The sequence below is a fragment of the Microtus ochrogaster genome, chromosome 19 (assembly GCF_000317375.1).
Source record: "Microtus ochrogaster isolate Prairie Vole_2 chromosome 19, MicOch1.0, whole genome shotgun sequence".
Lineage (NCBI taxonomy): Eukaryota > Metazoa > Chordata > Mammalia > Rodentia > Cricetidae > Microtus > Microtus ochrogaster.
This window is the reverse complement of record NC_022021.1, coordinates 2,346,875-2,366,238: the sequence shown is the minus strand read 5'-3', so window position 1 is coordinate 2,366,238 and position 19,364 is coordinate 2,346,875. Positions and strand designations below refer to the sequence as shown.

Genomic DNA, 19,364 nt, shown 5'->3' with positions numbered 1-19,364 from the left:
CTTCCTTCCTTCCTCCCTCCCTTCCTTCCTTCCTCCCTCCCTCCCTCCCTCCCTCCCTTCCTTCCTTCCTCCCTTCCTTCCTTCCTTCCTTCCTTCCTCCCTTCCTTCCTCCCTTCCTCACTCCCTTCTTCCCTCTCTCCTTCCTTCCTTTTCCTCTTCCTGCAGTGTGCTTTGTCTTAAACATAGAACTGGGAGTTGGGGGTTTAGCTCAGTGATAGAGCACTTGCCTAGCATGGCCCTGGGTTCCATCCTCAGCTCCAGGGTGGAGGGGAAGGGGAGAGACAAAATAACAAAAACAAAGAACTATATGAACACAGGAGGATTTAATAAGACTAACTAGCCAGGCACACTAGGTAAGCCGGGTTGCAGGATTCAGTGGGAGGCAGCTATGAAACAGTGACCAATATCGTCTGTGGCAGCAGTGGCCCTCCTAGGGACAGCTTCTGTCTTATCCATTGGCACCCATGGCGGCATTTTCCCAGCCATTCACAATCTACTTTATCATCTCTTCCACCAGTTATATCTGCTTACTCCATGTGTCTATTTCCTTCCAAGAACATAAGTCCTAGAAGAAGAGTGACTTTGAACATTGTATTCTCTTTGTCCCCAGTGACAAGAAGCAGGCCGGGCCATACGCAATATGCAATCAGTAACTGTGGAAATAAGGAATAATTTCACCTCAAGAGAAGAAATTTGTGCCAGGTGGTGGTGGTGGCACAAGCCTTTAATCCCAGCACTTGGGAGGCAGAGGCGGGTGGATCTCTGTAGTTCAAGGCCTGTCTAGTTGACAAAGCAAGTTCCAGGGATCCAGGACTACACAGAGAAACTCTGTCTTGGAAAACAAACAAAAAGAAAAGGAGAGAGAGAGAGAGAGAGAGAGAGAGAGAGAGAGAGAGAGAGAGAGAGAGAGAGAATAAACTTGTACCAGGAATAATTAAGAGAATCCTCTTGTGGGGTAAGGGGAGCTAAAATGTCTTCTCAGCTTCTGGAAGCTTCTTTGGCTTTGTCCCAGTTTTTTTAGTTCTTCTCCAGACTTTCTTCTCTCTCCCTGTCCTTCCAACTCTTTTCCCAACACTCACCATGAACCCGCTGGGCCCAGCCCAGGCCTCTCTGCTTCTCTGACCTTTGCAAACATCCTCAAGGCACGTCATTACTGTCACCTGCCAAGTCTCAGCAGGGCCAACAGGCTCTCCTTCCCGAGCATCCACCACACCTCAGAGAAGAAATTTTCATTTCACTTCTCCAGGCAGAGGTAACTTCCTGGTTGGGTCTGACCAATAAATAGCACAAATAAAACAATATAGACCCTGACTTCCTTTGCCCCTGATATCAACAGCCTGAGAATAGCACTATTTAACCCCCTCACTCAAAGCATCAGGATCTGGTAATGGTGGCACAAGGCTGTAATCCCAGTACTCAGGAGCTGAGGCAGGAGGATTGTGAGTGTAAAGCTGTTTGGCCTACACAGTGGGATTCTGCCTCAAAAAACTAACAGAGTAGACTACCTCCTCTAAAGAAATAGGGGACATCAGGAAAATTTATAAATGAAGGAACAAGGGGAGGGATGGGGAAAGGCGCTGGTCAAGAAGGAATAAAATGTGAAATATAACAAAAGCATCATCTTCGGCACAGCTGGTCCACATGGCGCTGCACAGCTATGACAACCACATGCATTGTCCTCATTATGAACCAGATATCTGTCTGATCGCCAAATAACACAGTCTAGGAAATCAAGGCGTCATTTGAGGTCCCCAAGACCACATAACCAATAACTGGCAAGCACCCTGCTAGGCTCCAAGCACTTTCCTATATCTCTGAGGTTACTGAATGCTCTGTTTGGAAACAAAGGAAATAATGTTTGACTCTGGGCTATACTCTAGCAGAGACTAATCAATCTAAAGATTAATGTGAAATTAATATTCCTAATATTGGTGAGCATTTCGTAATGGACATTGTACAGATGCATTGAATGCATGATAAACACCTGGCCTTGGGGAAAGAAAGAAAGATGGTTTAGCAGCAGCATGACTTTCTTGTCCCCCCCCCCCAAAAAAAGTTGCTATCGCAGCCATAAAAACTGATATATGCTCAAATATTTCATAGAAATTATTTTAGAAATGCAGATACAGCTTCAATCCAGTCTGGCAGACAATTCTGAACTACCCCTTGTGTGTGGGGGGGGGAGAGAATGTGCACATGTGTAAAAGTCTAGATGAATTATCTATAATCATCTTTATTATTCGTAGAAGAATGAACTGCCAAGAAGTCATATCATTTAATTTTTCTCTTCACAAATTTATGCCTCTGACTATACAATATAACATACATCAGAGACAAAGTAAGCACAATTTTATTTTTACAGTGCTACAACATACAAGTAGGAAAATTAGAAATTTCCATCAGTTTATAACAAATAGATTACTATTAAGACAACTTACATAGCATGTGCACTTAAAATTTTTAAAGAAAATGGTATTTGAACAATGTCTGGTATTTTCCCATTAAGAAGTCTCATTAATATGTTTCAGTGGGACTTATCCCTGGGTGTGTTTGCCTACTTCCTGGGTCCCCCGTGTGTAATTTCTCCTGGTAACTTGCTCCCGGGATATGACAGTGTGGACCTAGCTGAGAAAACATCCATCAAACAGCAGATGTAAAATTTCATTTTGCTTTAACAGCACAACATTCAAAATACCCAGGGGAAAGAGCTGGAGAGGAAACCAAGACACCAACAGATAGCTACATGTCATGAAATATATGGTTTTACTTTCAAATCTTTATGATCTACAATTGCTAGATTTTTCAAAAACAACATCCTTACGTAAAAAAAACAAGAGGGGGAGAAAGCTCATTTCTTTTGCAATGTGTCTTTTCATGCAAAACAGCAGTTTATCAGTAAGTCACCCGTATCAGGTAATATATGCACGAGCATCTTATTTGGAAGTGTTTTCCCTAGGAGTACACAGGGCTGTTTGTAGCCACCTGCCATCTGTATTCTCCATAACCACATGGGTATTAACATATTCTTTTTTCCTAGTTATTGTATTTCTGTTGTTTAAATTTGTACTTGACAAATGTACATATTCCATGTACAAATTTCAAACATGCACATAACACATACCAACCACTCTCACCCACTCCCATCTCCCTACTACCTCTGTCTATCCTCAAAAATCTCTCACACGTTCAGGTCTCAAAATGTGAGGTGGGCCAGGGGCGTAGCTCAGCCACAATGCACAAAGCCCTGGATTCCACCTCAGAACTACCAGATAAAAGTGGGTGGAGTAAGATTCAGCCCAAAGGAGAGATGTCAGTGGGAACCCAGTCCCGGTGTGTGAGGGATGAACTACTGTGGCACGAACCCAGCGATGACCAAGAACTAGCCCTCTCTTTGTCTCTGTTTCCCAATTTAAGTGGTCTCGGTGAAGTTCTGGAATGCACAGAAGGCCCTTGGGCTGATTTCTCTTCGACCCAGAAGAAAGAATACAGTACCCTCGCGTGCCCTCACACTGAGAGCAACCATTCCCAGAGAACTGTTGCTCTTCTCCTTAGCCATTCCTCTTCAAAGCTCTCTCGGGACTTTGCTCTTGGCATGGAAGATCTCACCTCAAGCTCTTCTGAGCTGGACCTGTGGCTACACAGAAAAATTATCCAGATTCCAGAAAGATCTCCAGCCGAGGAATTTCCTGTGGGTTGGATGGAAGCTAGGTTACTTGTAGACCTCAGTCTGTACCGAGAGAAGGCCAGTGGAGAAACCAAGAAACCTCTGACCATCATACCAAAGTGTCCAGTGTCCTCAGAACTTGCTTTACCTCCTGGAATCTTGCTTCACTGCCTAGTCCTTCTACCAAGAGTGATAGCTAAACACAGAAGCCAGTGGACTCCTGAGGTGAAAGGCCTTTCTCGGAGGGTCAAACACTCTTTTGTCCAGACCCAGCTATTTTTGGTTCCATTGCATCAGATCTTTAGCAAAGTCCTTTCTGCTGTTTGAGAGACTTAACAGTCCTAATTACTGACTGAGGAACTAGTCCTCCACCCTGCCTCCATAACACCCAAGAGGCAATAAGGAAAGTGAGAGGCAGGGAGAAAGAGCAATCCTTTGAGGGCAACCATTTCCCCCAAATCTTTCCTAGTCCTAATTCCTAATTCTAGCAGCACAAAGCGGCCTTCCAACACACATGTTTACATTTGAACGGACTCTCAAGTGTGTAAATAATTTGTTTCTGCTCTCTTTCCCACTGGGCACTCAAGTAGATATTATGTTTGTGTGTGGACTTTGGTGTGATTAGATTCAGTCAACAACCCTTTTTTTCTTGGTTAAATCCTCTGAGGCCTGAAGTAAGTGAGCATAAAGACCACACTGGCAAGCTGTAGAGGAAACTAACCCATGGCATGAGACCCAAGACAGAACTGACAGCCACAGAAATACAAAGTGTTTTCCTTTGTTGCTGTTGTTCTTGTCAAAACCACTTCAAGTAGTTCTAAAACATTAACAAGCGGCTAAGGAAGATGTCCCCAGATGTCATCATCATGGGAACTCAATGACTAATTCATATCCTTCCTATAGACAGATACTGGCACACAGACATGATTTTGTTCATTTCTAATGCTGCAAGGAGTTTCAACACCCTAGGACCTGTCTCTAGAGTAATCCATGCTTTCACCCCCTAAAAGTCATCAGAAGCTATTGAGTTATCCCATAGGCAAGGCGCTACATTAGCAGAACAGAGAATTATTCTTGGAACTATAATAAAGTCACTTATTTCTTCAGGATCTTCAAGAAGAACATTTTGAATGAATGAATGAGTGAATGAATGAATGAATGAGTGGGTGAATGAATAATGAAAGCTAAGTGATGCCTGGCAAGTCCTCAAATCAGTCCAGGTTTCTTCTGGCTGAGAAACACTGATGAATTTCTAAATCGTACTCCATTATCAGGGAAACCTCTGGGCAGGTAAACATGAAAGAGAGCTGGACATGGGATTTGTCCATGATCAGGGCTCTCCACTGTGAGGATAATGAAGATTAAAGGCACAAATAAGTGGTTTCTCTCCCTGGGGAAGAAGTGTGAGATAGGTTTCCACTCTAAGAACGGGTGGTTTTTTTAAAAAAAAAAAAAAATTCAGATCATCTGAATCCTGAGGAAATGAGGTTCACGCACATAAAAATCACCCAGCAGTGCCCGTCTTGGCTTCCCCAGGTTGTTTCCAGTTGCCTACATGCCAAGAAGACCTCTGAGATCCCAAACACCCCAGAGAGACGCAATCAGGGGTGGACTGAGGATATATGGGTTCCTATCATAGCCACCACCCCGTAAAAGAAGACGTATGGTAGATGTTTCTGGAGAGAGCATCTGGGACAGCATCCAAGGACAGAGACCCCAAGTTCTGTCATATGAGAGCCAAGGGCAAGCCAAATCACTAGAAGTCCAGGAGGAGAGTCACCAAGCCCTGCTGACACCAGGGGATGACCCCAGCAGTAGACCTTGGTCACAGGTGCCAAACTCAAGAAGTCATATTTCTGAGAAGAGGCTAGGTCAGTTCAGTAAGAGCCAGAAAGACCCAGAATCTGCACAGATTCAAGAACCAGACTCCCCCTACCACCAACTGCCCTCCAGTCTCACCAGGAAACCATATTAAATACTAACAAGGAAAGGGTAAAGAGTCGGCAGGAGAAATCTAAGAAAATCTACTCTCCCCTACTCCCCATCCCACTATCTATACAGTATACTTTGTGGAAATAAGGCTGACTGTAGACAAAAATAAATAGTAAGTAAATCAATATTCACTGCCTGCATTCCATGACCCAACACTGGAGGATGTGGGATGCATAGGACAGCCCTACCTTCCAGGAACCTCAGGGGAGAGATATGAAATGCTAGCTATGACAGAGAAAGAGAAGGGCCATGAGAAGAAGACATAGCAAAGCAGAATGCCGACCTCTGAGGGGAGACAGGAGAGACCTGAGAAAGAGTCTATGAGCTGCATCTTGATGGAAAAGCCAGAGGCTTCCAGTTTTTGAGAAGAGATATTCACCTAAATTTCTAACAATAAAAAGGAATGAAGGAGACCAGGAGGTTAACTCACAGAATTGAAGGGATTTAATAACCAGAGCTTGAGTAGGGAAGTGGGCAGCTACGGGGGCCGCAGAGACTAGTGCATAGGCCTGGAGCCTTATTTGCTTCTCTTTGCATTCCTTCTGACTATAGACTAGCTTTCTATAGTTAATGGCTTCGTAGCCAACTTCTCCAGAGATGCCACCCGAGAAGAAAAGCATTTCATCCAAAGGAAGGATTCTGACTGGCTCCATCTGGGTGATGTGCCCACCGTGGGCTTATCGCTGGGGTTGGTCTCAATGGGTGAGAGCCCCAGTCAGCATACCTCGGAAGGCATACGCTCCCATGAGTGCTGGAAAGGGGAGGTGCCAAGCACACAGATACAGATAGGCACAGAGGCCAGAGAAACGCCCAGTGTTGCACAATATTTCCATATCCTCGTGAATCAGCAGTGCACACCACTGGGCTCTTCTCCATCACTTTGTTCCGCTCTGTGCATGTCTGACGCGGCATCCTTTTGGAGGGGCCACACTGCCAGTGTAAATCTGTTAGTTCACCACAGGCTGCCGAGTGCCATCCCCTTGGTGATGCCTTCCACCCTGCCTTCCTACGGCTTTTCAATTTTTGTGTTGTTTTTGTTCAGGGATGGGGACTGAACAAGCATATGCCATACATACACTAGGCGAGCGCCCCCACACCATACTACATTCCCAGCCAGGATGCCCCTCTTCACTGTGAGATTCAACAGTAAGTTGTACTAGTCTCTCCTGTAGAATTTGAGAAGTTTCTCAAACACGGAGACAATAAATTGTAATACTATTTCCTTCCTCCTACAGAGATGGGAGGGGGGATCACTTTCAAATATTTGGCTAAGTATTTGTTTAATTAAGGAGATTATGAAGCTATTGTTATCGGTGTTGTCTGCCACAGGCTTGCAATGTAGCCCCTGTCCTTTACGACAGAGAGGCACTTCCTTGCAGTCCGCCATTGAAACTACTCTCTGTGAAACATAGCTCACTGACAGCAAAGACACCTTAGCGAGTTATGTCACCTTAAGGGGAAAATTTATCTTATTTTTTCATAAAAAAAATAATTTATTTACTTTTACTTTGTGTACATTGGTGTTTGCCTGCATGTATGTCTGTGTGAGTTTGTCAGATCTTGGAGTTACAGACAGCTGTTAGATGCCATGTGGGGACTAATTGAACCTGGAATTCAATCTGGGTCCTCTGGAAGAGCAGTCTTAACTGCTGAGTCATTTCTCTAGTCCCTAAGATGTGTCGTAAGGCTTTTTGAAATGACCTATTAATTTCCTTGTAAATTTCTAGATTATACCCAAACACACACACACACACACACACACACACACACACACACACACACACACAAACACACGTCTATTCCATGAAAAGAAAGAAGGGAATGAGCAAGCTCATGAAGCTAAAGTAATTTGCCTTTAACAGTTATCACTAAACTTCGGAAATGTCATCATACTTCTAAATGCAAATTAAGAGTTACTTTTCAAGCTGGGCGGTGGTGGCGCACGCCTTTAATCCCAGCACTCGGGAGGCAGAGGCAGGCGGATCTCTGTGAGTTCGAGACCAGCCTGGTCTACAAGAGCTAGTTCCAGGACAGGCTCCAAAACCACAGAGAAACCCTGTCTCAAAAAAAAAAAAAAAAAAAAAAAAAAAAAAAAAAAAAAGAGTTACTTTTCAGATCAAATACCCGTTCTTCAAATACTAAACGAGGTCATGTCCAGAACAAAGCAAACCAAGCATGGTGTCACACGTGTGTAGTCGTACTACTGGGGAGGCTGGAACAGGAGGATCATCTGAACCCCAGAGTTGAAGACCAGACTGAGCAACACAGCCAGACCCCAGCACAGAAGTGAAAGAGGAAGACTGTCATCTCACTCCCGGCACACTTCTCATTCTGTCCGTCTCTCCATCTAGAAGACTGTGGATTTCCTGGCCTGCTCACCCTGGGGTGCTCTGAATAAGAATGGTCCCAGAGACTCATAGATGAATGCTGAGGGTGTAGCATTAAGAGGCCTGGCCTTGCTGGAGTGGGTGTGGCCTCGTTATGTGACCTAGTGAAGGAGCCCTCCTAGGAGTCAATGCTATGCTGTTTCAACTTTAAACATCCCGAACAGTGAGCTAAACAGACCCTTTTAATTTATAAGTTACCTAACTTCAGACACTTTGTGATAACCATAGACAAGAGAGTGTTTCAAAGCTGATTCCAAAGGTATTCTAGGAAGCTCAGAGACCGGTAAGCACTTGAGTAAGGAAAGGGAATGGATGGAACAGCGACACCAGCATTGCAGCATGAACTATCACGGGAGACATCCCATGTAAGCATTGCAGCATGAACTATCACGGGAGACATCCCATGTAAGCTAGGCCTCCTGAAGACACGCAAGGGCCAGTCTGCTGTTTCATAACAGTCTTCTCGAGAACTAACAAGGGAAGGGCCTTTTGTGACCTAACGACCTCTTCTGGGTCTTACTTCATCTAAGTCTCAACACTATCCTGGGACTGAACTGCCAACATACGCATTCTTAGCTAACACAAGTCACACCCAAACAGCAGCACTCTCTAAGGCTCGCGTTCCTCACTGAGAAAACAGAGATAGCTCCTTGTTACAGAGCTGTTGTAAGAATCATGCATTCCCTACGGCAAGCATCCACTGGAGTTCAGTAACAATTGGTAAAGTATCGCACTCTGCTGTTACTGCACTGGTCGTGAGTGCACAATTCTAGGATTACCCAAGCTTCTCAGGTTTGTCAAACTTTCTAGTTTGTACTGGCTCCTTTGGAACTCTGGAGGCTTTGCCCACATGAAAAGACAATGGCACTTCTTCACATCCAGCCTCCCTGAAGAGGAACCTGCTATGACCTGGGAGAGGAGAGACGCTGCAGAGTGGAAGAAACGTATGGAGGGGAGCCCGTGTCGACATTCCCGAGGGTCCGATGACTTACGGCAAGGTATGCCCTGCCAAGATTGAATGATAATGATGGGAAACCTATGAGAAGTCTGATCTCTGTGGGTTTTTTTATGATTAATCTTTGATTAACAAACATTACATTTCTTAGTTGATTTGCCTACTGAAACCAACAAAACAAAAATCCAGGCATTCCTAGAGCCCTTGAAGCAGAACGGTCACGGTTTCTGACCGACTCCAATTAGTAACCACTGGGCTCCAAAAGTGACTTGTCCTGGGGCTGCCCATGAGATGACGGAGGGCAGTTTCTGAGAATGGCCTTCCCAGATCTCATGTTGGCCAACTTGGCTCTAACTGCTTCCATGAGCCCCTCCCAGAGGCACACGTAATTTCCAAAGAATGGTGACATAGTCTCCTTCTCTAAAGGCAAGAGGAAAAGCAAGTTCTGAGTTAAAATACTGTTTGGTGGGTTTTCTTGTTTACAAACCCCTGTTGAAACTTCACATCACTCACTAAGCAAGCTGGGAATTGTGGATGCATCTGAACATCTATCGAAGAACTGAAAACGAACAGGAGAGAGGGCCTCTGGAGGCAAGAAATAAAGCAAAGAGGGTAAAGACGGGGAGCCGATGGTAGAGACTGGAAGAGCGTACACCTTAATGAATACAAGAGACATTTGCTTAACAGACCATAAATTCAAAGCCCTAAGATCCTCCTTCAAGACTTCCAAGGCAGCTGGACCTCCAGGGAGAATAACTTTGCTGATGATTGGAAGGAATGGGAGAGGAGCCAGGGAGACGGATCAGCAGGTCCACTGCTAACCAAAGAACATGACCAGCCGAGTTCTGTCCCCAAGGAAAAAAAACAAGTGTGGTGGCAGTCTCTGCCCAGTATTGGGGAAGTGATAGGTGGCTCCCTGGGGCCTTCTTGACAGCTGGCCTAACTTCATTGTAAGCCCCAGGTTCCAGGGAGAAACCTTGTCTCGGAAAAGGAGGACAGCTCTTAAGGAACAATGTCGGAGGTTAATGTTTAGCCTCAGCACATACATAAACATGTACACACACACACAGATACACGAGGACAGGTAGAGAGAAAGAAGAGAAAATCTTACTGGTGAAGAGGCACTAACAAAGGTATTACCCTTTCAAAGACGAGAAAGCGTGTTCTTCACAAACTGGCTGCTGAGTTAGAAAAGCAGAATTATTGGACCAGGTGTGGTGGCACGCTCCTTTAATCCCAGTGCTTGGGAAGCAGAGAAGGGCAGATCTCTGAGTTCAAGGCCAGCCTGCTCTGCACGGCAAATTCAAGCCAGCCACGACTCTACAGTGAGACCTCGTCAAAGTCAGATTTCTTATGGTTTTGTTGTTGTTGTTGCTGCTGCTGCTGCTGCTGTTTTGCTACTAAATGGGGGAGGGGAGGAACTGGTGCTTTTGGTCCCGGGGAGGTAAGGTGGCCGGCCTGGCTCATCTCTAGAACCCTTGTGGCTCTCTAAGGGCTTATGGGTCTGGGATCCTGTCCAGCTGATGTTACATCAGGACCAATCACTTTCTTCACAACTAGGTCACCGTCACTTAAACAAGGAGGGACATGTGCTCTGCACTCTAAAAATCCCCCGTGCCACCCTACAGACTTCATTCTCGCTTGTCTTTTGCTTGCTGGGGGCAAAGAGTTAATCATTTTCCTACCCAGGTGCTTGCTTTCACTTGAACCAGGTTTAATTTATACATAGCTTTGCTATGACTTTCTGCTCTGGCTCGGGCTGGCAGTGCTCCAAATCTGGGTTTAAAGGGAGAAGTGATTCATGTGTTCCTACCACTCCACTGGCCTCTCAAGGCTCTCCCAGGCTTCCAGTCCTAATCTTTTCCCTCCCAGGTTGTTCTCTACCTGGAGTCTCAGCCGCCAAAGTATGGGCACCCACTAGATTATTCGGACAACAGAAATATAAAATTAGCATAACCTGCTCTTGCTACACTCCCCAGTATCCCACAACTAAAAATGCATCCTCAGTTTTTGGGACCTCTAAGTATCTCTCCTCTTGGACATAAGTCATACTTGGTAAAACTTTATGCTTTGATAATAATTGCAAATCACAAAAGACCTGGAAAAGTAGGAGAAACACAAAGATTACTGGACTCTTTACCCAGATTTCCCCTTTGTTACAGTTTTACTTTGCCTTCTATCTACGTATGAGCTCACTTTTACATGCTGGTGGCTGCTGTCCTGCGTGTGCCTTCTCCCAGAATCATGTATGACAATACCCTATGTCCTTTAATAAATGAACTGCACCTTTTAAAGGGAGATGGGCTTTACCACTCACATTTTAAAATCCCTTCCTTATATCTATAAACTCAATAAAACCTTGTAAAATAAAACGAACTCTTTCCTTGGGTACAAAATACAGAAGAAATTGGTTTTAAGACAGGATAACCAAATAATATATTAAACACTAAGTATTAAGGTATCTAACAGTTGCCTTAAGGATGACAGTGGAGCAGCCTGAGAAAGGTGCTGGGGCCGAGGCTTCTGGCTTCCCCTCCTGTCCAACTCATTTTATTACTAAAATTGCATTAATTCCAGCTAAAAGGCAAACAAACAAACAACACCTTTATCTTATCCTGGAAGATCAGAAGAAAATCCCTGAAGCTAACCAGGTACGTGGGTTATGGCAGGAGTCCATCCCCTGTGCGAACACAAAGTGCCTCAGGTACATCGCTGCTGTACAGAGTTGGCAAGCTCCAGAAGACAGAAACATAAGGAGAAATGCCCCATAACCAGCCATCTTCCATGTTCCTTCCCCCTGGAGTTAAAGACAAGACCACTCAAGTCTGTACACAAGACGAGGGATGGGAAGGGCAGCCTACTACCTCCCTGTCTTTTTTAAGTCTCAGAAGGCAACAAGAACCACCTCTGCCTCCTAGCCCAGGAAGGGAGAGTCTCCCTTCTCTAGTGCTTCCCGGAGAACTTTCCCCTTGGTTGCTAAGCCCACACTACAGCAAGGGCCCAAGAAGAGGAAATAAGCCAGGCATGTCCCTTCCACCATGCACCACCAGGGATTCCAGGCCCTTCTTCCTTCTGGGTGACCTTGCTTACTTGTATGACTCAAGGCAAACAGATTGGTCTCTGGGTTCTCCAGAGACTTTCTTGTTGAAATCACTGTTTCTAAATCCTTTCCTTGTAACAACTACATAATCTTTAGATAGGATTTTGAACGAACTAATCTTCCTTAAGCAATTAATTTCAAAACATTAAAAAAAAATTAGAAGCATAAAGTAAGTAGCAAGCGCTCGTTCTCTTTAAACTTTACAAAGTCTAGACATGTTTAAATCAACAGGACTCTATTGTCAAGGTAACTCCAAGGTAACTCTGATTAAATGAATCCAAACCATTTACCTTGCGGTGACCCCCAGGCACCTCCCCGACCCCTGCATTTTTTTTTTTAAGTATGGATAGTCACACTAAGATAGTTTTTAAAGTAGAAGGAACAGAAGGAGGAAATAAGTATACCCTGGGAGTCCACACACCAAGTGTTTGTACAGCAAGAGCTCTAAAAGACGTGTGAAAACATGAACTACAGTCGCAGGCAGGCAGGCAGGCAGGCAGGCAGGCAGGCAGGGAAATGCGCGGCAGAGAGGTAAGAACGGGAGGTGCTGGGGTTTGGCTCTGGGCAAACAAAAGGCACCATGATCTATCTACCTTTCTTGGATGCCCTGCGCCGAATCTTCATCTTGGGGAAGGAAGGCCAGGAGTAGTTGAAAGGTGAGTCGGAGTCAGAATCCATTGTTTGTTTGGGTAAAAGGACCAGCTGAGGCAGAGGAGAGCAGGCAGACCGTGCCCAGCCAGGAGCCTCCCCGTGATGTCAAAGGCGGGAATGGGGCTGGGTGAAACAGCTCCAAACTCAGGGAGGGAGAGGCAATAAATGTTTTGCTTCCTTCGGGCGTTCAGGCATGTAGACCAACAAGGAGGCTGTAAATATTAAAGCCAAACCAGAGAAGCCGGAGGGGGAGAGCGGGAGACCTGCAGTCTGGCTGATACATCGCAGTCCAGTTATTCAAAAGGTCATCAGGGAACAAATGAATCATTAACTCCCCTCTTCTTGTGGCTAGATATGGAAATGAAGAAGGAAGGGCGGACGCGGGGATGAGAAAGAACCGCTGCCCGAGATTCAAGAAAAGCTTCCTAAGGCAGGCGCCTGTTTTGCTGAGAGCTAGGAAATCGTTTCTTAGGGAAAGCTGTGTTGTGCTGCGAGATGAACGCAGCAGCTTGTGTGCCGAGAGTTGATCCACAGCAATCGCAAGCCAGTCTGCTCCAGGGTCCACCCCTCCAGAGAAACTGAGCGTCTACACCATCAGCAACTTGGGCAGGTTGAAGGGTAACTGATATTTTATTGAACAGTCTGGTCTCCTGGTCCTTTTGGTCCTAAATTGGTCAGACGCTTTCAACTTCATAGGCAATGGTGCTCACCTCATCACACCCATCCAAAGTCACTTACTACTGTTTAGGATGACTTGGTTGTTTGTTTGCTCGTTCCCTGAACTGTTACCAAGTTTAGCAGTCAGTCATAAGGTTTTGGGTGACTCTGTAGCTCAGTGCTAAACTTTCAGTCCATCTCACTATGCTAATGACTCATTTGCCACAAACCAAAAGGTCCTGCAGTTCCCCCTAAATGCTTCCCAATGATTAGCATTCAGTGGAAGCCCACACTGCCTCCCCATAAATCACAGCTGCCACTCACACACAGAGATAGGGGACCCAAATAAGATCAAGCTGAGCAGCCAAGGTCTATAGAGGACTCTCCTGCAGGAGTCTCTAAAGCACTCCATGCAGGAGGAACACCAAGAAGTCCTAGGTTTTGCTCTGTTTTATGAAGCCTTGGGATGTTCGGCGAAACTAAAGGAAACAACACAAGGAGCCATTTGATCCTGCAGGCTTGGAACATGACAGCGTGTATCTTCATTAGCATTCCAGCCCTTGGCACCAGCGCTGTGCTGTGGTAGAAACAGCTTCCTAGCGTGCACTGTGGGTAGCTAATCCTCTCTGATTAGGGAGGTGTGAGCTAGGGGCACAGGCCAAGATAAAAAGTGGGAGGGGCTACAGGGTGTAAATTCAAGTCCGAATCCGGATTATGTAAACTACTACTGAGCTTTCCTATGGTTTTCTAGATCATTAGGAAACTCTGACAAAACAAAGCTAGAATATAGCTGCGGGGATTTAACCTAAAGGAAAATTGAGTGATTTATCTTTGTTGTAGCCTTTCAGCTCAATACATTTTTCTTGAACAGATGGGTACAACTGTAAGAATAAATTATTCCCAGCCTTTAACATCAAGTAAAAGAGTTTTAACCAATATGATCCTTAATAAGAAAAAAAACCACACAGTGGGGTCAGGGAGATGGCTTCAAGCCTAACAACCCTAGTTCGATCCCTGGGACCCACATGATGGAAAGAGTCATCTTCTGATTTCACATGTGTGTTCTGACATATGTGTCCCCCTCCTAAATAAAAATTTAAAAATTACATGTGTGTATTTGTGCACCAAATATAATCAAATAAGAAGAGGCTATCAACTTGAGGGGGATATAATTTGAGGGAGAGTAGTTGGGAGGGGTAGGAGGGAGGAAGGGGAAGTGATGTAATTCTTCTATTAAAAACATTAATTTTTTAAAAAGTAAACAAAATAGACAAGAGCATCTGGAGCCCGAGATGTAGCTTAGTTGATAGAGTGTTTGCCTAACATGCATGAAGTCCTGGGCTTGGTCCCCAGCACTGCACACCTGGCCTTGATGGTGCAGGCCTGGAATCCCGACGCTTAAAAGGAGAGGCAAGAAGATCAGAAGTCATTTGCACAGCAAGTTTCAGGCCAGTCGGGGCTACCTGAGATGCAGTCTCATGTACAGAGCCCAGGAGCATGCCTGGGGCACTGTAAACAATTGTTAAATGAAGGAGTCATACAAGTTGGTCACAACCTGAGGGTAAAAAACCTTACACGACAGCTGTAGTAACTGTAGCATCTACTGACTACAACTATATATTTTGATAAAGCACAGGATTCTTAAAATTGTTTAAAATATATTGATACTTGTGTGATAAAAGTATCTGCATTTGTAGAAAGAACATCATCTCTCAGTAAAGAAAATTTCTAGTTCCCTAAGACTTCAGATAACATTGGGACATTGTGTGGCCACAAGCTTCTTCTAAGTCGTCTCTAGGCCAAAAAATGGGGGGGGGGGGGGAATCTGCACTGACATAGCCTAAAATACTATCAGGATATTGCTATGCTCATTCAGTTACGTGTCAAGGAGTTTGCAAGGAGATCCCAGGCTGTTAGAAATGCTGATGTCCTCACCCCCAGCCACTGCTAGTGGTTTTTAGCTCCTTACTTCACCAAGGCATCGGGATGCTATACTTACTATGTTGTCCTGGTAACGTGCAAAAGAGGAGCTATGTTTTTGGTAAAATGGCAAACGCAACAAGCATGCCATTCAAGCAGGGCCCCTAATTTGTTTTGCTTAGGGTGGCCAGAATGCAATGACAGACTCGGGCTTCAACAGCACAGGCAGCAGTGCAGGCCAGGACTCCCTCAGAGGCATCATCAGCACGGGTGAGGCGGACAGGAAGCAGAGTGTCCACTACATCGCAAACAACTGGGTTCCTAGTCCAACAGTGGTGCAGGAATCTGTACTAAGAAGGAGCGCCATCCTAGCTGATCCTCAGGTACAGAGACATTTTAGAGTCACTGAACTGGGAGATAGGTAAGTACATGTCAAGAATCTACGAGAGGGGCTAGAGAGATGGCTAAGCAGTTAAGAGTATTTGCTGCACTTACCAAGGGTTTGAGTTCATTTCCCAGCACCCACACTAGGCATCTCACAACTGCCTTGTGGCCAGCTCTATAGAATTCGATATCCTCTTCCCGTCTCACACACAATTAAAAACAAATCTTTCCAAAGAAGTTACTGAACAGATGTTCCTCCCTTGACTACCATTTAAGAAGACAGACAGAGCGAGGGCATGAAGGAACCGGCATGGCGTTTCTACAGGTTCAGGTGACATGTGGGTGTGTCTTAACCTGTTCTCCTAGAGGTACAATCCTTGTTGACAAAGTACAGATCAATGACTTTATGGAAATTTTCTGACAATAAAAGAGCCAGCAATACATGAGGGAACAGCTGTGCCATCCAGAGACTTTCCAGAGCCCTCATTTGCCTTCATCTGTCCATAGCTGTTGAAGAAATGGAACGAGCTCCATTCACCAGCCCTGCGGTAGCACGGAAAGTGAAGTAGAAAATATTACTTGCACAGCTTGTTTTATTTTTAGGTCAGCTCAGTTGCTTGCCTTCCAAAGACTCCTTAAGTGTGCTTCATTTGTCCTCATTGTTTCCTACTGTGATTGAGGGCACCATTCCCTCTCTCTTCTCTCTCCATTTTGTCAATTTGATTGCATTTAAATTAATCCAAGGAGTTATTTACATCTCATTCATATTCAAAAGATACATTTTGTCGCTTTGTCTGATTGGCTGATCGAAACTGCAGTTGGAAGAATTTAAGGGTACCGTCTCCAGTCACTTTGTAAAGACTCAAGACACAGTCATGACCTTAGTGCATAAGTGAGCTCATGGGCTACATACACCTTCACCTCCCAGTGCCTTCTTTAAGTACCAAAAATTTCACTGAGCAAAGCAGCTCCACCAGGTTCTTATCATTCAAGGCAGACACTGCTGCCTTCAAGTTGCTGCTTTCTGGGGGACCCATGCAGAAAATACCCCTCCACATTCTTCATACAGACAATGGGCCACTTCCCTCTTGACCTTGATAAAACTAAATCTTCTCAAGAGAATATTAATATGGGATTTGAGGAAGAATAATTGTGAAGTTCTCTTATCTCCCAAAGAGACACCAAATTCCTTGAGTTTGATACATATTTTTAAAGCACCTCATGCTACAAGGAAAATTATGGGCATCAGCAACACACACACACACACATATATATATACCACTTAATTAGTATCCTTAATCACGCACTCGTATGTTCTGAATCTTAGCACATTCAAAATAGAATTGTAACATCTATACTACAGGGGTTATCATGAGGAATATAGCATAAAGAAATAAAAGACATTTCCAGTATAATTTAAATATGAATCAGAAATAAAGTGTCCTCCCCTTGTATTTCTACAGTGTACTGCTGAAGTATTCACATCATAACCTCTTTCATGAAGCAGGAGCCCTGAAGGACCTCAAGAGTAAATAGTCATGTTATTTCTGGTTCCTTCTTTTGTCATCAATTTTAGAAGCCACACCACCCAGCAATAAAGAGGACCTCTGATACACTGGTCAGGAAGGTGATGGCGGCCACAGCAGCCTTACAGTCGAGTGACCTGGATGTCACTCAAACCTGTTGGAGCCACCCACCCTTCATGTGGGTTTACACAAGTGTCTGATATGATCATTTGACATCAAAGAGACCATGGCCACCCTCCGATAACACTAATGGAACCATTTTCTGAACAAGATTCTGTAAATGGGAGACTGTGAGTTCATTTCCAAGCCACCCAGACCTAAATAATCACACAGGAACTATATTAATTACAACACTGCTTGCCCAATAGTTTAGGCATAGTCCTAGCTAGCTCTTACATCTTAAATTAGCCCATTTCTATTCATCTGTGTATCACCAGGAGGCTGTGGCCTACTGGTAAGGTTCCAGCATCCTTCTCCTTCAGCAGCTACATGGCATCTCCTTGACTCCACCTACCCTCTCTCTATACTCTTACATTATGGCTATATTCTGCCCTTCCATAGGCCTAAGCAGCATTATTCATTAACCAATAAGAGCAACACATATACAGAAGGACATCCCACATCACGCCTCCCTTCTATGAAGAACCAAGAGGTTTCATTACACATGTGACAACTGCCAATGACTTCACTTCACTTCCTTTTCTCATGTCTGCATGTCTCTTCAGACCACAGTGTTTATTTATCCCACAAATACCTGCCATCTAAACCTTATCCTTAAAGAATGAGAGTTGAGTCTTGGGTTTTCACCTCATGACAGTCAGCTACTTACAAACTCTATTTTGCAAAGCATGTGATCTGTCAGGGATTAGAAGGACCAAAGTATTGCAGGCAAAAATGTCTATGACAACACCATCACAGAGATAAGTCTACTTCTTCACTCTTATTTTAAACCTCCACAAAACCCTGGCATGCATCCTCCACCATCTCTGTTCACGTAAGTACTCGGTTCTAGTACACCTGTAAAGCAGTATCTAAATGGTAAAAATGTCACCAGTGAAATATCTGTGCTTCAGTTCAGTTTATTTTACATTTTATTCTTGCAAACATAACTCATTTCCAAAGTTATTTGGTCCCCTTTAATGAGTTTGTTTCAGGGACTGGGAAAGTAATTCAGTTGGTAGAATATGCTAGCAAGCATGAAGGCCTGGGTGTGACCTTCAGTACCAAATAAAATGGCATCACAGCATAATTCACATACTTTTAGCACTTGGAAAGTAAAGACAAAAAGGTTAGAATTCAAGGCCATCCTTGACTACACTAGCAAGCAAATAATAATAATCACAATAAGTTTGTTTCACATGTTTTAATGTAGTCAAATTGCTTTTGGGACATTCTACATTTCAGGTAAAAAGTCTATGACAATCACAGTATTAGTCTACTTCTTCACGTTTATCTTTAAACCTCCACAAAACCCTAGGCTCCTCACTGTGGTGGTTTGAATAAGAATGGTCACCATAAGCTCACAGATTTGAATGGTTGGTCACCAGGGAGTGGCACTATTAGGAAGTGTGTCCTTGTTGGAGGAGGTATGTTGCTAGGGGTGGGTTTTGAGGATTCAAATGCTCTAGCCAGGTCCATGCTTCCTGCTGCCTGCTGATCCAGATAGAGAAGTCTTGTCTTCTTCTCCAGCACCATGTCTGCTTGTACACCATCATGTTTCCTACTATTACAAAAATGAACTAAACCTTTAAACTTGTAACTAAGATACTTATCATTGATGTTTGTTTGTTTACATTAACATCAACTTAATGTGCTATAAAGTTCTATAACTTTTGACAAATATAAAGTATCATATATCATATCAACTAACAAATCATAAATGATATTTTCACCATGCTAAACACACATACATACACACAAACATGAGGCTATAAAAAGGGTACAGACACCAACTAAGATAGTTCCAAATACTAAAGCTAAATAAATTCTTAATACTTTGACAACAAAATATTGTTAGATTATTACTCAAAATGAATAGCAGTATCTTTGTAAAGATATTAGTAAATGTCCAAACAGATAGTAGAGGAATACAAACCTTCTGTGTAAAAGAATTCCAATTTATGTAGCT

At 44.1% G+C, this 19,364-nt stretch overlaps 1 protein-coding gene across 3 annotated transcripts in view; it reads right to left on the bottom strand.

Moving 5' to 3' along the window:
- The window catches only part of Arhgef28 (Rho guanine nucleotide exchange factor 28), a 295,501-nt gene that overhangs the window by 106,350 nt on the left and 169,787 nt on the right, over window positions 1-19,364 (bottom strand). The window contains exon 1 of one of the 3 annotated variants that reach the window (XM_026783748.1): window positions 12,692-12,842. The exons of the other annotated variants lie outside the window; for them this stretch is intronic. Coding sequence (XP_026639549.1) covers window positions 12,692-12,776 — 85 coding nt within the window. The 5' untranslated portion in view covers window positions 12,777-12,842. Of the gene's footprint in view, window positions 1-12,691; window positions 12,843-19,364 lie in introns of those variants that run through there. 3 annotated transcript variants of the gene reach the window in all.